We start from the raw sequence: 21,833 nt of genomic DNA, 5'->3' as shown, positions 1-21,833 counted from the left end.
CCATTGTATGCCTTTCTGAGCACTGTCTTGGCTGACCCTGTCCTGGTGATGCTTACTGGGAAGTAGATCGAAGAACTGCTGCAATTGATTTCTTTACCCAACGAAATTTGTGTCATTGTCTGAATACACATCAGAACAAAAGCCTCTTCTTCCAATGAACTTTCGGAATGCCTGGATGAGGTCGGATATTAATTCTAGGTGAACCGCTTTTGTGCACATGCAAACGAAGAATGCAACATATCCTTTCACTGCGGGTTTCTGGGGTCCTGGGCGGATATGGACGGGGCCGAAATATTCGACGCCGGTCTTGGAAAATGCCCCTCCGACTGTGACTCTTGCCGCAGGCAGCTCTGCTGCACCGCGGTTGGCTTTACTCGAAAGCAGCGTTGGCAATTATGGACAACGTTCCTTGCCACACTGCGCCCCCCTAGAGGCCAGTATTTCTGCCGGATTGTTGCCAGTAGCAATTGAGGCCCTGCGTGGAGCAGGCGCTGGTGATAATGTTGGATTAGCATTCTGGTGAACAGATGACGAGCAGGTAAGACCATGGGGTTTTTGGCATTATCCGACTCCTGTGAGTGACCCAATCTCCCGCCGACTCGGATTACATTGTCCCTTGACAACTTTGGATTGAACCATCGTAGTGATGAGCTCTTTGGTATTGGTTTCTTCAGAGAAAGAGATTTCCATTCGCTCGAGAATTCTTCCTGTTGAAGTTTGCGTATGATAGTGATTTCGGCTTCACCTAACTCCTTCACTGTTAGAAAACCGGTCGGCTTCGGATCCTCCTTCCGCAGTATTCGAATCAAACGCTGCCAGATTGCTGTTCGCCTCAGCACATCTGTGTACGAAGGGAACTTGGAAATGTACCAGCCCACAAAACCTTCGGGCTTTTCATTAGCACAATGTGCTGTTGAACGAAACTCTGCTTCAACATCTTGTGCAACGGGAGTTGCTGATGAACTTGGCCAATCTAGTTTCATCTACTTGAGCCATGGTGGGCCTTCCCACCATAGTGTACAGGTATGGATTTGATCGGGTCCAATACCACGGAATATTAAGTCCGCCGGATTGTCCACTCTGGCAACATGGTTCCAGGAATATTGTTCGGTAATTCGTTGGATCTTGGCTACACGATTGCCAACGAATGTTGTCCACATTGAAGGATTTCCCTTAATCCATTGGAGAGCGCAAGTTGAGTCGGACCAAAAGAACACCTCCATTGGAACCTGGATCGACTCTAGGATTTTCTCTGCCAACTGCGCGGAAAGCAATGCTCCGCTTAGCTCCAGCCGGGGAATTGATTGGCGCCTCAACGGTGCCACCTTGGATTTTGATGTCAATAAAGCAGCCCAAACTTCTCCTTTGTGATTCTCGCTCCGGATGTACGCACATGTTCCATATGCACGCTCTGAGGCATCCGAGAAGATATGCAAATGAACCTTCGCTGATTCTGGTAAAACAACGCAACGTTGAATGATCAACTCGTTCAGTCGGGGTAGCTGATGGTGAAAAGCCTGCCATTCTGCCATCAGCTTCGGGGTAAGGGCTGATCCCAGCCTAATCGGTTTCCTTCCTCATCTTCTTGCGTCCAAAGTAATTGCATGAACAGCTTCGCTCGCAAGATGACCGCTCCGATCAAACCAAGTGGATCGAATAATGAGGCTATTATCGAGAGTACCTTCCGTTTTGACAGATCCTCGTCAAAATTTGGAATACCGACCTTAAAGCGGAATTTGATACGATCGGTTCCTGGTAACCAAACCAAACCTAGGGTTTTCACGGATGGGTCGGGGTCTAGCGATACTTCTTCGGTATTGGCGATCGCTAGATTTTCCTTGGGAATGCCTTCAATACTTTTGGACAATTCGACGCCCATTTCCTCAACGAAAATCCACCTTTGGATAGCATCGAATCAAGTTGGGTCCTCAGCTCCATAGCTTCCTCTTCGGTGTTCGTACCAGTCAGGACGTCATCCATATACACGTCCTTCTTGACAGCCCTTGCCGCCATAGGGAATTGTGTTGCTCATCTTCAGCAAGTTGCTGCAGCGTGCGCGTAGCTAGATAGGGAGCAGGTTTGGTACCGTAAGTAACAGTGGTTAGCTCATACCATTGGATTTCGGATTGTTCATCTGTCCGCCACAAAATGGTTTGGAGAGGAATGTCGTCTTGACATATGAGAATTTGGCGGAACATTTTCTCAACATCGGCAACCAACATGATGCGTACCATGCGACAACGTAGGATGATTGATCGTAGATCGTCCTGGATTACTGGCCCTACCAGCAAGGCATCGTTGAGAGACGTTCCTGAACGTGTTTTGGATGATGCATCGAATACAACTCTAACCTTAGTCGTTGTGCTGTCCTGTTTGACAACTGGATGGTGTGGAAGGAAACACCTTTGGAGGGAACCCTCTTTCCCTGTATCGACCACCTTGCGCATGTGCCCGAGTTGTTCGTACTCCACCATGAACTGCTTGTACTGTTCGTGTAGCTCTGGATCCCTATCCAGTCTACGTTCCAACCATAAAAGTCGTCGAAGCGCAATGTCCCTTGACTCGCCCAATTCGACTAATTTGTCATGGTTCCTTGGATACGACACGGTGTACCGTCCATTTTCGGATCTCCGCACGGTTCGCTTGAAATGCTCCTCGCATCTCTCCTCTTCTGGGGAATAGTTGTTGCTGGTTTCCAATTCTTCGCAGCTCCAAAACCGATTGATCAGCTCCTCGAAACCGGTAGCCATTGCTGTGTAGCAGGATTTTTGGACTACAGCTCCGGCATCGTTGACCACACCAGAAACAATCCAGCCAAAAACAGACTCATTCAACGTCGGGAGCCCATTTCCCAAAGATATCTTTCTGGATTTGATGAGATCGAAGAAATGTTGGATACCAATCACCAGATCGACAGCAGCTGATTCGAAGAAGGATGGATCTGCCAGTTCTACACCTTCAGGTATTTTCCAATCTGCACGTCGGACACTTGTAGTTGGAAGGTTCGACGTAACGGTCGGAAGAGTGAGGTATTCCATTCTCTGCGAAAATGGCGAAACTCGCGACTTGGTTTTGGCTTTGACGCGATGTCGCACCTTCATATTGGACTGTCCGATTCCCACAACGTCGATGTTCGAGCGCTTTCGCTTAATCTTCATTTTCTGACAGAGGCGCTCTGCCATGAAATTACATTCCGATCCTGAATCAAGAAGCGCCCGAGTTGGAAAAGCTACTCCTTCATCGTCCTCCACTAGAACGATGGCGGTGGCCAGCAATACTGGAGCTGAGTGGTTGATCGCCATATTGGAAGACACTGTTGTATCGACTGCGTTAGAATTAGTCTCACTGGAAAACTGTGCACTACTGGTGCTTGGTCGATCAGCAGAGGCACCTCTTCTAGAGGTATTTTCGGAATGGAAACACACTAGTGTATGATGCTTTCCCTTGCAACTACGGCAGACATATTTCGACGTGCACTCGTTGGCCTGGTGGCCACGTCGGAAACAATTTCTGCACAGCGAATGGCTCCGTAGCAGTTTATCTCGAGATGACACAGACATCCTCTGAAACGCTGGGCATTGGAAGAGCAGGTGGGATTCTGAACAAGCTAAGCAGCGTAATCCAGTGTTGTAAACTGCATTGTGACTCGATCGGGTGAGCGATGGTTTTCGGGAAGGCATCTTCGGCGTTTCTCTTTTCTCGGAAGGTTTCAACGGAAGGGATCCAAGAATCTTGATCCTGGTCTGCAGAAAGTCGATCAAATCCTTCACCTTATCCTGCTCCTTTGTAGCAGAATTCTCCTCCCAACAGCGCCTTGTGGTTGGGTCCAATCGGGAGCACATGATTTCCACCAACAGCAAGTCCTTGTAATCTGCTGGCTGGACGATTTGATCTAAAGTTTGGATTACACGTTCGAATTTCTCCAGCAACGATTGAAGTTCGGATACAGACTCCTTCCCGAGAGACGGTAATTTGAATAGCGTTTGCACCTGACGTCTTTTCAGCAACTTGCTGTCGTTGTACCGATTCATAAGTGTCTTCCAGGCTACTTGGTAGTTGATATTGGTGATGGCTAGTGGATCTATCAGCGACTTGGCTTCCCCCGCCAAGCAGCCCTTCAGATAATGGAACTTTTCGACATCAGGTAAGTCCGCTTTCAGGTGAATCAACGAAGTGTACAGGTCACGAAAACTTAGCCATTCGTCGATGTTTCCATCGAAGGTTTGCAGCTTAATCTGCGGTAGACGCACGTGTTCCGCCACATCATGCATCCCAGAGCCCTGTGCTCGATCGGAAGTGGCCTGTCTAGGTTGCTCTAGCTGCTTCAGTCGATCCAAAATCCTCGCCTTGTAGTCGTAATAGCGGTTACCATACTCTGCACGCTCCTTGCTACAGCTTTCATCTCCATCGGGATAATCATCATGGGTCTCGATTGCATTCAGCGCCTCGTTGATGTTTTCCCAGAGCCCGTCAAAGTTCTCCATTCGAACAGTCAGTTGATTCGCTGTGGTTTCTGCATTGATTTGATCAACGAAAGTACAGATTTCGTTGAAGAGACACTGATGAGACTTCGCCTTGGTTAACAGAATTTTCATCGACGGCAGCTTAGGCATGGTTACGAATTTCACTTGCACCACAGACACAAAGAAATAAAGACTTCGGTGTAATAACTGCGATTCGTCCTAGCTTCGACAGGACATAAACTGTAGAGTTTTATTTACCTTCGGAAACAATTCGGTGCGCTGCTCTACAGCTATGCCGAATGAATGCTGATGTCAATCAAATCGTCCTCAATTAACGTTTAGTATCGGTTGACTAATCCAACTTCAACTCGATTCCCAAAATTTTCGTCCAAATTTGCAATGCCAGATCGATAATTCGAAAGGAAAACTTCAATGTAGTATCAACGGCTGAGTCCAGCTTCGGCTGGACATATACCAGTTCTCACTAACCTCACAAACAATTATTTGCTCCAAAATATCCAAAAACGGCAAAAATTAAAAAAGTTTAAACTTTTTCAAAATGTGCGTAGAGTGCGTTTTACACCGGCTACCCCCTCGCACATATGTTCCACAAAATTTCGAGAGACGTCGTAGGTACATTTAGCCAGTCAGTCGTGCGCATTCATAACAGATTCGGAAACAAAACAATCGGTGTAGTGAACTGTCGATCCTTGCTTCGGCAAGAACATATACTGAGTGCAGTGCAATATAATTATTTACCTTCGAAAAAGGAATCTCGTACGGCTGCACTCTTCCGGGTAGTGGTGTTGTACGGGTGAAGTGAGTTGGTAGTGTCGATACGCTAAGCTAATGCGATTGTGCTTCGGTGATTGATGACCAGGGACCATTAATCAATTCCAGTGATGTGTCGTCGGTTCGGGATGGATGCCATTGTAGTGTCTCGGTTGTGTGCGTGTCTGGACCGACCAGGGCACCTTGCCCATGGGTTGGTGATGAAGAACGTCGGAATCTGGATGCTTACAGCAGTAAGTGAACAGCTGATTGATGACGACGATCGTGATGGGTTCTCACACAGGGTGATGATGATGCTCCAATTTGCGATCGGTCGCGGGTTTTGGCGATGGCGAAATTTTGTCTTCGGGTGGAAAGGTAAGTGGCGCAATGGTGATTTATGGCGTTGGGGTGCTTCGGATAAGCGCGATTCTCAATGGCGATGATTGAATCCTCAAAGTGCGGGTTTTTTGATTGCCGAATGTCTCCAGACATCCGGTTCGAAGGACCAAATGTAGGGATGTTGGGCCGTTACCTTCGATTGGCACTGGTTCCGGTTAATTTTTGGGTTTCGGTTGGTGGGGTTTTGGTTTCCTTGGATGGTTTGGGGTTTTCCTTCTTCGGATTTCTCGCCTTTGCCAAATGATCTGTACGCACTTTTACACTGCCAAACTACATTTTTATTCACTCACAATACACAACATTTATTAATTTTCATTACACTACACATTTTAGACATTTAACACTTAACATTTATTTCTTCTTACAGACTAGACATTTAGGTTTGTGCTATTCGGTACGGCGATCCATTTTAAACTAATTAATGATGGTGGATTTCTCGGGTGATGGGTTCGTGCTGCTGTATCATCCCTTCGCCAGTTACGTAGCCAGTGATCGACCTCAAAAGGGTGGGGAACTTGTTGGTGCGTTCCTCAACAGCGGGCATCGAGCGGCTACCTTCTACCAAAGCTGTGGCACCACCAACGAGCTGGGAACCGGCTTCATAGTGCTGGGAAAGATGCGCCAACGAGTGATTGGGTGGCAGCCAATCAACGCAAGGATGAGTAAGCTGAGGATAAAAGGCCGTTTCTTCAACTATAGCATCATCAACGTGCACTGCCCACACGAAGGAAGATCCGACGACGAGAAAGAAGCGTTCTATGCGCAGCTGGAGCAGACATACGATGGATGCCCACTGCGGGACGTCAAAATCGTCATCGGTGACATGAACGCTCAGGTAGGAAGGGAGGAAATGTATAGACCGGTCATCGGACCGGATAGTCTGCATACCGTATCGAACGACAACGGCCAACGATGCATAAACTTTGCAGCCTCCCGCGGAATGGTAGTCCGAAGCACTTTCTTCCCCCGCAAGAATATCCACAAGGCCACATGGAAATCACCTAATCAAGTAACGGAAAACCAAATCGACCATGTTCTAATCGACGGTAAATTCTTCTCCGACATCACGAACGTACGCACTAACCGCAGTGCGAATATTGAATCCGACCACTACCTCGTCGCAGTATGTCTGCGCTCAAAACTCTCAACGGTGATCAACACGCGTCGGAATCGTCCGCCGCGGCTTAACATTGGGCGGCTACAAGACGGTAGACTAGCCCAAGACTACGCGCAGCAGCTGGAAGTGGCACTCCCAACGGAAGACCAGCTAGGCGCAGCATCTCTTGAAGATGGTTGGAGAGATATTCGATCCGCCATTGGAAGCACCGCAACCGCTGCACTAGGCACGGTGGCTCCGGATCAGAGAAACGACTGGTATGACGGCGAATGTGAGCAGTTAGTTGAGGAGAAGAATGCAGCATGGGCGAGATTGCTGCAACACCGCACGAGGGCGAACGAGGCACGATACAAACGGGCGCGGAACAGACAAAACTCGATTTTCCGGAGGAAAAAGCGCCAGCAGGAAGATCGAGACCGTGAAGAGACGGAGGAACTGTACCGCGCTAATAACGCACGAAAGTTCTACGAGAAGTTGAACCGTTCACGTAAGAGCCACGTGCCACAGCCCGATATGTGTAAGGACATAAACGGGAACCTTCTTACGAACGAGCGTGAGGTGATCCAAAGGTGGCGGCAGCACTACGAAGAGCACCTGAATGGCGATATGGCAGACAACGGTGGCGGTATGGTAATGAACCTAGGAGCACGCGCGCAGGACATGCGACTTCCGGCTCCGAATCTCCAGGAAATCCAGGAGGAGATCGGCCGGCTGAAAAACAACAAATCCCCTGGAGTTGACCAACTACAAGGAGAGCTGTTTAAACACGGTGGTGAAGCACTGGATAGAGCGCTGCACTGGGTGATTACCAAGGTTTGGGAGGATGAGGTTCTGCCGCAGGAGTGGATGGAAGGTGTCGTGTGTCCCATCTACAAAAAGGGCGATAAGCTGGATTGTAGCAACTACCGCGCAATCACATTGCTGAACGCCGCCTACAAGGTACTCTCCCAAATTTTATGCCGTCGACTAACACCAATTGCGAGAGAGTTCGTGGGGCAGTACCAGGCGGGATTTATGGGTGAACGCTCTACCACAGACCAGGTGTTCGCCATACGTCAGGTATTGCAGAAATGCCGCGAATACAACGTGCCCACACATCATCTATTTATCGACTTCAAAGCCGCATATGATACAATCGATCGGGACCAGCTATGGCAGCTAATGCACGAAAACGGATTTCCGGATAAACTGATACGGTTGATCAAGGCGACGATGGATCGGTTGATGTGCTTAGTTCGAGTTTCAGGGGCATTCTCGAGTCCCTTCGAAACCCGTAGAGGGTTACGGCAAGGTGATGGTCTTTCGTGTCTGCTATTCAACATCGCTTTGGAGGGAGTAATACGAAGGGCAGGGATTGACACGAGTGGTTCGATTTTCACGAAGTCCGTCCAGTTATTTGGTTTCGCTGACGACATTGACATGGTACGTAACTTTGAGAGGATGGAGGAAGCCTACAGCAGACTGAAATGCGAAGCTAAACGGATTGGACTAGTCATCAACACGTCGAAGGCAAAGTACATTATAGGAAGAGGCTTAAGAGAGGTCAATGCAAGCCACCCACCACAAGTTTCTATCGGTGGTGACGAAATCGAGGTGGTTGAAGAATTCGTGTACCTGGGCTCACTGGTGACCGCCGATAACGATACCAGCAGAGAAATTCGGAGACGCATAGTGGCTGGAAATCGTACGTACTTTGGACTCCGCAAGACGCTCCGATCGAATACAGTTCGCCGCCGTACCAAACTGACTATCTACAAAACGCTTATAAGACCGGTAGTTCTCTACGGACACGAGACCTGGACGATGCTCGTGGAGGACCAACGCGCACTGGGAGTTTTCGAAAGGAAAGTGTTGCGTACCATCTATGGTGGGGTGCAGATGGCGGACGGTACGTGGAGGAGGCGAATGAACCACGAGTTGCATCAGCTGTTGGGAGAACCATCCATCGTTCACACCGCGAAAATCGGAAGACTGCGGTGGGCCGGGCACGTAGCCAGAATGTCGGACAGTAATCCGGTGAAAATGGTTCTCGACAACGATCCGACGGGAACAAGAAGGCGAGGTGCACAGCGGGCAAGGTGGATCGATCAGGTGGAGGACGACTTGCGGACCCTCCGCAGACTGCGTGGTTGGCGAAGTGCAGCCATGAACCGAGCTGAATGGAGAAGTCTTTTATGTGCAGCACAGGCCACTCCGGCCTTAGTCTGATGATAAATAAAAAAAAAATGTTCTACAAAGTTGTAGCGTAGCTTATTCCAATCAATTTTGCTAAAAAAACTTTTTCTGTAGCTCTTAAGTTGGCTGATTTAGAGCAATTTTACCTAATTGGATTAGGGTGTACCTCAAAAAAACAGTATTTTTGATCTACTTTTTTTGTTTTAGATTTCTCGTCTTCAGGTGACTTTTAGAGCTCAAAAAAATGCAACTTTTGATGGGTAAATATGCTCAATATCTTTTCCGATCAAAAGTTATAATCGTCAAAATTACATTTTTTTTCAAAAGTTGATATCTCCGGTTAGGGCAGACCAAAAAAACATATTTACACGGCATTTGAAAGAGAAATTAATATTCTTTATTATGTCGAAAAATCGGGGATATGTTATTTTTTTATCAATTTTACTAAAATCATGTTTTTTCAAATAAATTAATATAACTCAACAACGGAAGAAGATACAGACGATATTCTTATAACAAAACACGCGTTTGGAAAAGCCCCAAAGGTCTTCAGAAGATGACATTCGTGAGAAATGGAAAATAAAAAACTACAGCTTAAACACTTTTTATAAATTTTATCATTATCATTGTATTGCAAGATTTACGAGAAAAGATGCATTTTCAGTTTGAAGCATACTTTTAAGAAACAAAATTTGTTCTACAAAGTTGTTCTGGATACTTGGGCCCTTTTTATAGAGTTACCGAAAAATAGGGTGGGTCATTTTATAAAAATAAAATGTTCTACAAAGTTATAGCGCAGCTTTTTCCAATCAATTTTGCTATATAAACTTTTTATGTAGCTCTTAAACTCACTTGTTTAGAGTAACCTTACTTACCAGGATTAGGGTGTCCCTCAAAAAAGAATATTTATGATCTGCTCATTTCATTTTTTATTTTTCACAGATGTCACCTTCTGAAGACTTTTGGGGTTTTTTAAAACGCGTGTTTTGCTATAAGAATATCGTCTGTATCTTCTTCCGTTGTTGAGTTATATCAATTTATTTGAAAAAACATGATTTTAGTAAAATTAGTGAAACTTGAGATAAAAAAATAACATACCCCCAATTTTTTGACATAGTAAAGAATATTAATTTCTCTTTCAGATGCCGTGTGAATATATTTTTTTGGTCTGCACTAACCGGAGATATCAACTTATGAAAAAAATGTATTTTGACAGAAAAACGATTATAACTTTTGATCGGAAAAAGATATTGAGCGTATTTACCCATCAAAAGTTGCATTTTTTTAGCTCTAAAAGTCACCTGAAGACGACTTTTTCGAGAAATATAAAACAAAAAAAGTAGATAAAAAATACTGTTTTTTTGAGGTACACCCTAATCCAATTAGGTAAAATTGCTCTAAATCAGCCAACTTGAGAGCTACAGAAAAAGTTTTTTCAGCTAAATTAATTGGAATAAGCTGCGCTACAACTTTGTAGAACATAACATGTCAATATTCCGAGAAATAAAAAAAATATTTTCTAATTTTTTTTTATATGATGGGCCACCCTATTTTTTGGTAGAACCATAATGATGGCCCTACTATTTCGAACAATTTTGTAGAACAACAGTTTTTTCTAAAAAATATAGTTTTGGCGTAAAATTCATCTTTCCGCGTAAATCTGCATCCTGGACCATAGTGCAGTGTGGGAATGTAATGCCAATGAGAAGAAGAAGAAGAAGATCCTCGCCTATTAGGCCGACTTCCGGTATAATAAGCGTTTTGTAAATTTACTGTAATTGTTTTGTAAATTTAAATAAGACCATGGTGTTGTTATTTTTACAGCTACCTATGCTATAGATTGAAATATCTGTCCTTATTGTTGGGTTGTTAGTCACTATTGAAGTAACTTCCATCACAGATTTCTCTCCCTTTATTTACAAATTTCAGCTCATTTATCATTTCATCACATCCGCAGACCAGCGTCAGCAGAGTCATAAACAAACAAGACGTGAATTTGCAACCAGTATTTACCAACGGTTTTCAAATTTGCATAATTCATCTCGAACAAACTGTTACCTTGTCACATCTCAATCAATGACCCACGAATCCATCTTTTCAAACAATAGACGCCTGGGCTGGAACGTGACTTTCCACTGAAATCTTCCAACGTGCAAATTTGCCACATGTTAACGATCTTCTCCGAATCTGTATGCATAAGACACCCTTTTGTCCATCCTCCAGCGGAGTGAGTCAACCACCACACGGCTAACTAACTAACCCATTTGTTTGCTCGTTTATCTTCCTCCCCCCGAACAGCGCTCAAAGGCACCGCCGACGAATTGCAGGCCGAGGGTTACTACTGTCACACCTATCTGGTGGACATCTCCGACCGGGAACAGGTATACGAGGTGGCCAAGAAGGTCAAGCAGGAGGTTGGCAACGTGGACATTCTAATCAACAATGCCGGTATTGTCGCCTGCCGGACGCTGTGGGACCTCTCGGACAAGGCCATTGAGAGCACCTACGCCGTTAACATCTTATCGCACTACTGGGTTAGTACACGGCAGCGCACGTACCAACAGTTTGGATGATTTACTAATGTCGTTTCGTGTAAATATGTTGTTGGAATAACAATAATCAACTAATTTTTAGACGGCGCGAGCCTTCCTCCCGGAAATGATGAAGTCCAACAAGGGGCACATTGTGACCGTTGGATCGGTTGCTGGACTGCTCGGAACCTACGGATGTACCGATTACAGTGCCACCAAGTTTGCTTGCGTCGGATTCCACGAGGCACTATTTACGGAATTGAGGGTAAGTCTTAGTATTTATGCAACGGATTTTTTCAGTGATGAACTCTTTAGATATTAAGAAAAATCGCTTAAATAAATATTTTTAAAAAAAATGAATAAACGGATCCTGGAGTCGCTGGGATGCCCGTGGGGAACCTGTGAATGGGGACATTTAAGTTTTAGCACCAAAATCAGTCATTCGACGGCTCTTTTTCATGGTTTTTGATCAGGAAGCGAATTAAGAATATGCTTCCAGGACCTACGGATTGGCCCCGGGGAACCTGTGGAAGGGGACATTTTAGTTTTAGCACCAAAACCAATCAACGGCTCTTTTTTCATGGGTTTCAATCAGGATGTGAAGTATGAAGAACAAGAAAATGGAAATCCCTCGACTTTGGGTCTACAAGCGTAACTAATTATCAGTCAGCTTTTTTCATATATTGTACATTCTTTAAGTAACACCAAAATTAGATATACAATAATTAGATATACTGTCCGTGATCTATCCAATTCGGGGTCAATTCCAGGAGGAATTCCTAGTTAAGGCTCTTTTACACGGGATTTCCTGCACGTATATTATCCAGCAAAGCACACCAGACGAAGGGAGCAGACCTCCAAGAATTCCTACGGAAATTTCTCCATGATTTCCCTCGGAAGTTCCCCCAGGAATTTCTCCGGAAGTTCCTCAAGGAATTTCTCCGGAAGTTCCTCAAGGAATTTCTTCGGAAGTTCCTCCAGGACTTCCTCCGGAAGTTCCTTTTTTTAAGCTTTATTTAGGTGTTCTTCAAATCTTAAAATTAAGTTCAACACCGATGTCCTGAAGTTCCTCCAGGAATTCCTCCAGAAGTTCCTCCAGAAATTCCTTCGAAAGTTGCTCCAGGAATTCCTCCGGGAGCTTCATTAGAAATTTCTCCGGAAGTTTCTCCTGGAGTTCTCCCGGATGTTCTCCCATAAATCCCTCCGTAAGCTACCCCATGAATCCCTACTAAAGTACTCCCGGGAGTTCTTCCGAAAATTCCTCGGGAACCACTGGAGACTCTTCTTCAAATCCGCCTTGGACCACCTTCAATTTTTTTTTTTCAGGAATCTTCATAAATTACATTGAGAAATCTATACTTTTTTTCTTTATTCAAGAGGTTTTCAGACCTAGGCTGGCTCACCTCTTAAAATCTATACTATTGACCTCGAAGATCCATCTGAATTCCTTCCGAAATAGACATGGAAATCCTCTAATTAACAAAAATTTAATTGCGTATTTCTCCAGAAAATGTCACGCACATTCTTCCAGAAATTCCTCCATAATTCAACTTGAGAATTCCTCCAGGTATTTCCCCTGAAATTCCTCCAAAGAACTTCTCAAGAAAATTCATCCAGCCATTCGCCCGACATTGTTTCCAAGAGCTTTTTCGAAAATAGCTCCAAGAATCCACAGAGATTTTTCTATGAAAGATATTGAAAAAAACAGCAACTCCCTCGGAAGTTGTCTTAAAATTTATTTAGGTACTTACTTCATGAACTCCTAAAGAAATTCTTCAAAACTTCTTCAAAAACTCGGGCGTAAATTCGTTTTGGAAATCCCCAGAATTTTTTTTTTTTTTTTTGGTGTGGTTACAATGGCAGCTGTCTCTTGCTATTAATCTACACTGTACCCCGCCCATATTGGCTTCTATGAGCCTCCCGTTTTTCATCATCACACAGACGTTCCTAAGCGATGTTGCTCATGTGGTCACTGTTCTGGGCCGTGTTGATGAAAACAAGGATTTGTATAACAGCCCACCCCCATCATTATAAGCACTTAGTATTGTCAAACTACCATCACTAATATCAACGTCACTCTTTTCTTCTTCTTTACCTTTACAAAAGTATATAAGTTTTTCTGCCACTACGAATCATTTCACTCAGTATAAGCAATGAAATCACGCATCATATTCACCTACTATCATTACGTTAATGTTGACATAGTCATCATGATCACCGAAAATTATTGCGGTCACTATCACCGTATCGTTCTTTCTTCACATTCACAACTTCTCCACTATCTTAACTCCCTTAAGCAGGAAACCAGCAACGAGTCACCGAAAAATCACCAAACGGTCAAAACCAAATTACTAAATCGTCGGCACCATCTTTGTTCATAATTCTGTTCAACCTTTCCAAATTCACGTCACGACTTATACTATGTTCACACTAGGGCCTTGTAACATGTTATTCGGCTATCTTGATGAGCTTTCTTTTGTCGATAATTTGAATAACATGTTATTCAGGCCTTATACAAGTCACTGCTTACGATTTTGTTGAACATATATTGCAGTCGTGTGTTTAATGATGAGTCGATTCACTTAATTCACTTCACCCATGACTGCCAACACCGCTACATCATTTTTTACATCAACTATATTTTGCACTTCTCAGTAACCATCCTAAACAACACTTCAACATAATTTCCCACCTATTTCCTAAATCAATTTTTAGGTTATAATTTTGATATAATATACACACACACTCACAGAAACATATATACGTTTTTCACAAATGTGCATATATATATAAACAAAGTACGGTTATCATTTACCAAGTAAACACATATGATATATACATTTAGGCAATGGAATAAAAATATGATAAATTTATAAGTTATTTGCACTTACCATGTATGTATTCTTTCTATCTACTTACCACTTATTAGCTTTAATAAGTGTTTACCAGATTTCAGATTCTTTCGTTCCGATTCCTGACAATATTAGTAGGATCATGCTGCATTTGGTGTTGGCTCGGAGTCTTCTTAATTTCGAAGCTCCATCATAATTTATTATAGTTGAGATCGGGTTAGATAGTGAGGAAAATAATGAAAAGAATGGATATTAGTAAATGTCATTTTATTATTTATGAGGTTCTTTTAAATGGGATTCTCAAAATAGTGTAGTGTTATATTTAATATCAGTCGGATTTAATTAAGTAGCTTGTTTTTTTTTTCTAATTTCAGTTAGAGATTTATATAATAAGTGATTAATTTGGTTACAGCATAGCTGGGCCTTTCGACGATAATATCGATTTATTGAATAATTTTTCCTCAATGTGGTCCACGTTGTCTTGTAACTGATCTAGCAGGAAATAATGAGCACTCCATTTTATAACTTATTTTTAACATAACATGTTTCTGAAGCAAATCCTGGAGGATTTTTGGAGCAATTCTTGATCTGAATCTCTGGAGGATTTTTTGAACACATTCTCGACGGATTTCCCGAAATACCACTTAACATAATGACCAGCAATTTGCAATAGATTGCAATGCTCTATTAATGCAATGCTCTATTAAAGAAATGTACGAAATTCTAATGCTTTATAGTCATCGGTTAAAAATATTCGGCTACGTAAATAAAAAATATTCGGTGGCAAAAAAATGTATTAAAATCGTCTTGGAATAGCTTAGTGATTTCATTTAGAACGCCACTAAGAATTCTTTAAAAAAAATTCTCTTGGGATATTCACATAAATTCCTTCAGAAAATCCATCAGGAATTCTTTCAAAATTTCTACCAAATATTCCTTCGAAGATTCGTTCAGAATTTCATCCAAACATTCTTTTGGAAATACCGCCAGGAATTCCTTCAAAATACCCCCAAGCCCTCCAGGCATCACTCAAAAATTTCGCCTGGAACTCCCCTGGAAGTTCTTCTAGGAATATGTTGGAAAATTCTTATTTACAAAAAATCTTTCGTATATTTCTCCACGAATCTCTACGAAAACATTTTCTGAAAACATTCAAGAATTCAATCAGAAAAATTTCCTGCGACTAAGAAAGGAGCAATTCCAGAGAAAATTCCAACAGTAATTCTTTTAAGAATTCTAGAAGCAATTTCAGGAGATACACTGGCTGTTTGATAACTGCAACATGTTTTTTTTTTCATTTGGCGAATGCCGTTCGATAACTGCAACGCGTTTTAGACATCCAATAATGCTTGTCAGTCGACATCAGATACAATAAAATTGCTTAAAATTGTGCAGGAGCTCCTATTGAATTTGACATATTTTTGAACTGCTCCAGATGTATTTCTTAAGAAAATTTCAGTTTTTCTTGGAAAGATTTCCAGAGCTCCTGGAGAAATTCGCAGGACTCCCAATAGTATTCAAGCTTTTGTGAAGATATTCCCGCAATTCACGAATGAATAGCATTCCTGGAGGCATCTCCACTATTCCAGGAGAGGTTTTTAGCTGTCCTAGAGGATTTTTTCGCATTCTGCCTTCATGGATGAATTTCCCAAAATAAGGTATGTAAGCGTCCATGAAGGTTTTGAATATTTGAATAATTTCTCAAAACACCTAAAAGCGATTCTAACTATTGTTGACATATTTCCAGTATTTCTGTAGAAGTTATCACTATAACATTAAAAAAAATTGAGCAAATTTCTGCAAAAAATATTTTAAAAGACCAATTGCTAAAACAATTCTTTTTATACTATTATAACATTTATATCGGGGAAATATTAAAAATGGTGGGTTAGATGCCTCATTTAACCTCAGTTACTACCTAAGTGGTTAGAAATCTAAGTGTTTTAGATTTTTTTTGTTTTTGAGAAGAACGATGGCTTCTGATGAGAGCATTTTCCTGGAGGGCCTTAGGAAGGAATTCCTTGAGAACCTTCAGTAGGAATTCTTTGAGGACCTTCTGAAGGAATTCCTGAGAGACCTTTTTTTCTTTGTTCGGAATGAACCACTGCGTCCATTTCATTGAACTTCTGTAGTATACACTGTAGTAGTGTTCCTCCAGAACACATTGGAGATCCTAGAATACCTTGTTTAAGTACATCTGAGCTGCAAACCATACGCGTGGGCTCTACAGACTTGTATGGACGTGACTAGTCGATTTCAGATAGCTATCGAGTGCAATTGACCTGGTAGACCAATTGATCCAAAATCCAGAATAGTTTGGAGAACCGAGAACATCTGGTTTAGGCAAAACTGAGTGAAATATCGTTCACATGGCCTTAACGAACTGGCATGGACATGACGGGTTTCCATTGGCACGGGTTTTCGTAGTTTTCTTTGGCAAAATTTGCATATCATCTTTCATCAGTTATAGAGGTCATTTTGGAGTCGCTAGAGATGTCCAGAAGAAACATATTGTTCACACATTGTATAGTCAATGCTAAAATAGTGTTATAAAACATTTTTGGAAACTGTAAGTGTTGTTCACACTAAAATATGTCATTTTACTATATTTTTATTTTTTACTATACCATAAAACCATTATACTATACTATAAAAACCATCCTTACTCACGCCCCTCTAGGAAAAAAAATGACCATCCCTAGAAACATAACTCACCGGGTAAGACATCCGTAAAATAATTGCGAAAATCGGTCAAAAGACGCCTAAGAACCAGCAATTTAGTTCCCATGATTTTCTGATCACGGCATTCGGCGTGTTAAAGTACCGCTATTTATACCCTTTGAGAAATGGCTTATACCAAGTTCTAAACAGCCAGAGGGTTCAGCCGATTCACCAAATTCGTATCCACTTCTTTCCTAATTAATCAGCGCTCTGGAGCTTGAAGATTCATGTCGTCGGCTTCGAAACCAGCCTAAGATTGAGTTACGTTTTTATAATTGAACCGTTTGTTTGAGAAACTGCATATGTAACATTTTTGGCCAAAATGAGATTTTTATATATTCTGAATCCTTTTCCAAACAAATGAGTTTCTCAAACAAATGATTCAATTTACTCCATTGACTCCAACCAAAAGGTGCAAGAGATGAGTCATTAGCAAAGCAAATTATAGTCGTTCTATACACCAAGATTTTTTTATGTACAGGTTATCCGACTTCGTCAGTAGATGGGAATAACCAGCGCGGGGGGGAAACATACATTTTCAGTGCAAAACGTAAACAAACGAGCATAAATTCCATACAAAAATCCAAGATGGCTGAGTTGGAGATATTGACAAGTCGGATAACCTGTACATAAAAAAATCTTGCTATACACTTCCGTTCCGACCATCACTCATAAGTACTAACAAGAATAGTAAAAACTAGAGCACAGTGTGTTAAATCTTACTTCATAATGCACCACAAAAAAGTGTCTACCCTGCATTAAAGGCTCCGTTAACTGCTTGGCTAATTGTTTCACCTTTGACAAATTGGGATTCGGGGTTGAGGGACCTTACGGAGGACTTCCTGGAGGAATTTTTGGGGGAATTTCTAGATGAATTCCTGGGGGGGCTTCCTAAGAAATTCGTTGAGGAACTTCTGAAGAAATTCCGGATAAATTTTAGGCGCTTGCAACTAGTCCACGCAGACCCACGCCAAAAATTATCTGTCACGCCGCAATGCCCTTGTTAATATTGCGATAAAGGCAATATAAATGCAGAAACATGTTCTGCGTAAGGATGATGTGGTAAGAAATGGTAAGCCTTTTTGATTACGAAATATAAATTATTAATTATATTCTTTATCACTAAATACGCGCCAGATTCAAAATTATTCAATTTTGATTCGGGAAATGTGAACACACTTCAGATATCCTTATAATATGTGAGTGTAATCATGCGGGGCTTATTGTACACGACTATACAGGGGATGTCCAAAATAACTGGGATAGGCAAATTTTGGGCATAATTAGATGTGTTGTAACTATGTCAATTATTATTCGATTTTGACAATTCAGGGATGCCTGAACTAGAAATTTAATGTAGTTTCACCAAATGTCCATGGAACCGACCATCGTCATCGGATACCGGAGATATTTCGGGTTTTTTGAAGGTAGGTTCAGAACCGTGAATTTGTGGTGGGTATTAGGATAAGTTGTGGTTAAAAACAGAATAATATTAGTAACCACAAAAAAAGTAGGGCTCTCTCTGATTGGAACCATATGTTGAAATTCGAAATCGGACCAGGATCAAGTGAGATATGGCCATTTGTTTAGAATCGGTGCCGATCGGGAGTTTTAAAAGGGACCAGGCCACAAATTCATTTGAATCAAGCTTTTTGACCGATCTTCCATTATGATTACATTCCAAAAGTCTTCTGATACGTCAATAATGAAAAACCAATTAAAAAGACGGATCCTAAAGTCGCTGGGGTGCCCCCGGGGAACCTGTAGAAGGGGACATTTCAGTTTTAGCGCCAAAACTGGTCATTCGACGGTTCGTTTTCCATGGTTTTCTATCAGGAAGCGAGGTATGAATATAAAATTGACCACTGACGGCTTTGGCCGCTACCGAGACCTACGGATTGTCCCCGGGGAACCTGTAGAAGGGGACATTTAAGTTTTAGCGCCAAAACTGGCCATTCGACGGTTCGTTTTTCATGGTTTTCTATCAGGAAGCGAGGTATGAATATAAAATGGACCACTGACGGTTTTGACCGCTATCGGAACCTACCGATTGTCCCCGGGGAACCTGTAGAAGGGGACATTTAAGTTTTAGCGCCAAAACTGGTCATTCGACGGTTCGTTTTTCATGGTTTTCTATCAGGAAGCGAGGTATGAATATAAAATGGACCACCGGCGGCTTTGACCGCTATTGGGACCTACGGATTATCCCCGGGAAACCTGTAGAAGGGGACATTTCAGTTTAAGCGCCAAATCTGGTCATTCAACGGTTCGCTTTTCATGGTTTTCTATCAGGAAGCGAGGTATGAATATAAAATGGACCATTGACGACTCTGACCATTTCTAGGACTTACCAACTGTCCCAAGGAAACCTATAGAAGAAAGCATTCCTGTTTTTGCGAAAAAACTGATCTTTTGAACGCTGTTTTTCATGGTTTTCGATCAGGAAGCGATGTTTGAATACAGATTTCCTTGGAGCAATGGAAGCGGTCAAAATCGTCAGTGGTCCATTTCATATTCATACCTCGCTTGCTGATAGAAAACAATGAAAAGCGAACCGTCTAATGACCAGTTTTGGCGCTAAAACTGAAATGTCCCCTTCTACAAAATCCCCGGGGACAATCCGTAGGTTCCGGAATCGGTCAGAGCCGTCAATGGTCCATTTTATATTCATACCTCATTTCATGATAAAAAACCATGAAAAACGAACCGTCGAATGACCAGTTTTGGCGCTAAAACTGAAATGTACCCTTCTACAGGTTCCCCGGGGACAATCCATAGGTCCCGGTAGCGGTTAGAGCCGTCAATGGTCCATTTTATATTCGTACCTCGCTTCCTGATAGAAAACCATGAAAAACGAACCGTCGAATGACCAGTTTTGGCGCTAAAACTTAAATGTCCCCTTCTACAGGTTCCCCGGGGACAATCCATAGGTCCCGGAATCGGTCAAAGCCATCAGTGGTCCATTTTATATTCATACCTCGCTTCATGATAGAAAACCATGAAAAACGAACCGTCGAATGACCAGTTTTGGCGCTAAAACTGAAATGTCCCCTTCTACAGGTTCCCGGGGACAATCCGTAGGTCCCGGTAGCGGTCAAAGCCGTCAGTGGTCCATTTTATATTCATACCTCGCTTCCTGATAGAAAACCATGAAAAACGAACCGTCGAATGACCAGTTTTGGCGCTAAAACTGAAATGTCCCCTTCTACAGGTTCCCCGGGGACAATCCGTAGGTCCCGGAAGCGGTCAAAGCCATCAGTGGTCCATTTTATATTCATACCTCGCTTCCTGATAGAAAACCATGAAAAACGAACCGTCGAATGACCAGTTTTGGCGCTAAAACTGAAATGTCCCCTTCTACAGGTTCCCCGGGGACAATCCGTAGGTCCCGGAATCGGTCAAAGCCATCAGTGGTTCATTTTATATTCATACTTCGCTTCATGATAGAAAACCATGAAAAACGAACCGTCGAATGACCAGTTTTGGCGCTAAAACTGAAATGTCCTTTTCTATAGGTTCCCCGGGGACAATCCGTAGGTCCCGGTAGCGGTCAAAGCCGTCAGTGGTCCATTTTATATTCATACCTCGCTTCCTGATAGAAAACTATGAAAAACGAACCGTCGAATGACCAGTTTTGGCGCTAAAACCTAAATGTCCCCTTCTACAGGTTCCCGGGGGCACCCCAGCGACTTTAGGATCCGTCATTTTAATTGGTTTTTCATTATTGACGTATCAGAAGACTTTTGGAATGTAATCATAATGGAAGATCGGTTAAAAAGCTTGATTCAAATGAATTTGTGGCCTGGTCCCTTTTAAAACTCCCGATCGGCACCGATTCTAAACAAATGGCCATATCTCACTTGATCCTGGTCCGATTTCGAATTTCAACATATGGTTCCAATCAGAGAGAGCCCTACTTTTTTTGTGGTTACTAATATTATTCTGTTTTTAACCACAACTTATCCTAATACCCACCACAAATTCACGGTTCTGAACCTACCTTCGAAAAACCCGGAATATCTCCGGTATCCGATGACGATGGTCGGTTCCATGGACATTTGGTGAAACTACATTAAATTTCTAGTTCAGGCATCCCTGAATTGTCAAAATCGGATAATAATTGACATAGTTATAACACATCTAATTATGCCCAAAATTTGCCTATCCCAGTTATTTTGGACATCCCCTGTAGCTTCGGAATGCAAGCGTTCTTGAAATGGGCTATAGGAGCTATAGGAGTTACAATAGAGATATCACCTTCTAGCTCCCGGATTTAAGATTCTTGCAATTATATTAATAAAATGGTTGCACGAATATTCTATCCATAATGTCACTGCCAGCCAGTGGGAGTTAGATTGTAGTAACATACGCACACACACACTTCCTGGAGAAATTCACAAAGGAATTCCTTAAAGATTATCTGAAAAAAAATCTTGAACTACATCTAAAATTAAGTCTTTTAAAAAGGAAGTTAATAAGAAATTTCCAAAAGAAAATATTTTCAAATTTCCAATCAAATTTCAAATAAAATTCTGAAATAATTTCAGACTGAAATACCAAATAAATTGTAAGATGAATTTTAGAGGGCGAGCAATTGCTCCTAGAACTGCTTAACTTCTTAAAGAAAAAATCTCATTTTTTTTAAGTCAAAGTTCATTTTTTACCAAGAATACGTTCAATAGCAAGGGATAAAAATATATGATGACAGGCAGTATAGGTGTCAATGAACAAATAAAAACTGTCACAGATTCATATTTGTCCAGCATATACAGATGTCTTTAAAAAGGATTCGACTTCAATT

At 42.3% G+C, this 21,833-nt stretch overlaps 1 protein-coding gene across 1 annotated transcript in view; it reads left to right on the top strand.

The window, feature by feature from the left end:
- Positions 1 to 21,833, top strand: part of LOC134212766 (estradiol 17-beta-dehydrogenase 11) — a 74,964-nt gene that overhangs the window by 52,086 nt on the left and 1,045 nt on the right. The window contains exons 3-4 of the mRNA XM_062690908.1: positions 11,227 to 11,462; positions 11,563 to 11,724. Of these exons, the coding sequence (XP_062546892.1) occupies positions 11,227 to 11,462; positions 11,563 to 11,724 (398 nt within the window). The remainder of the gene's footprint in view (positions 1 to 11,226; positions 11,463 to 11,562; positions 11,725 to 21,833) is intronic.

This window comes from Armigeres subalbatus, chromosome 2 (assembly GCF_024139115.2).
Source record: "Armigeres subalbatus isolate Guangzhou_Male chromosome 2, GZ_Asu_2, whole genome shotgun sequence".
Taxonomy (NCBI): domain Eukaryota; kingdom Metazoa; phylum Arthropoda; class Insecta; order Diptera; family Culicidae; genus Armigeres; species Armigeres subalbatus.
This window is presented reverse-complemented; position numbering and strand designations above follow the sequence as displayed.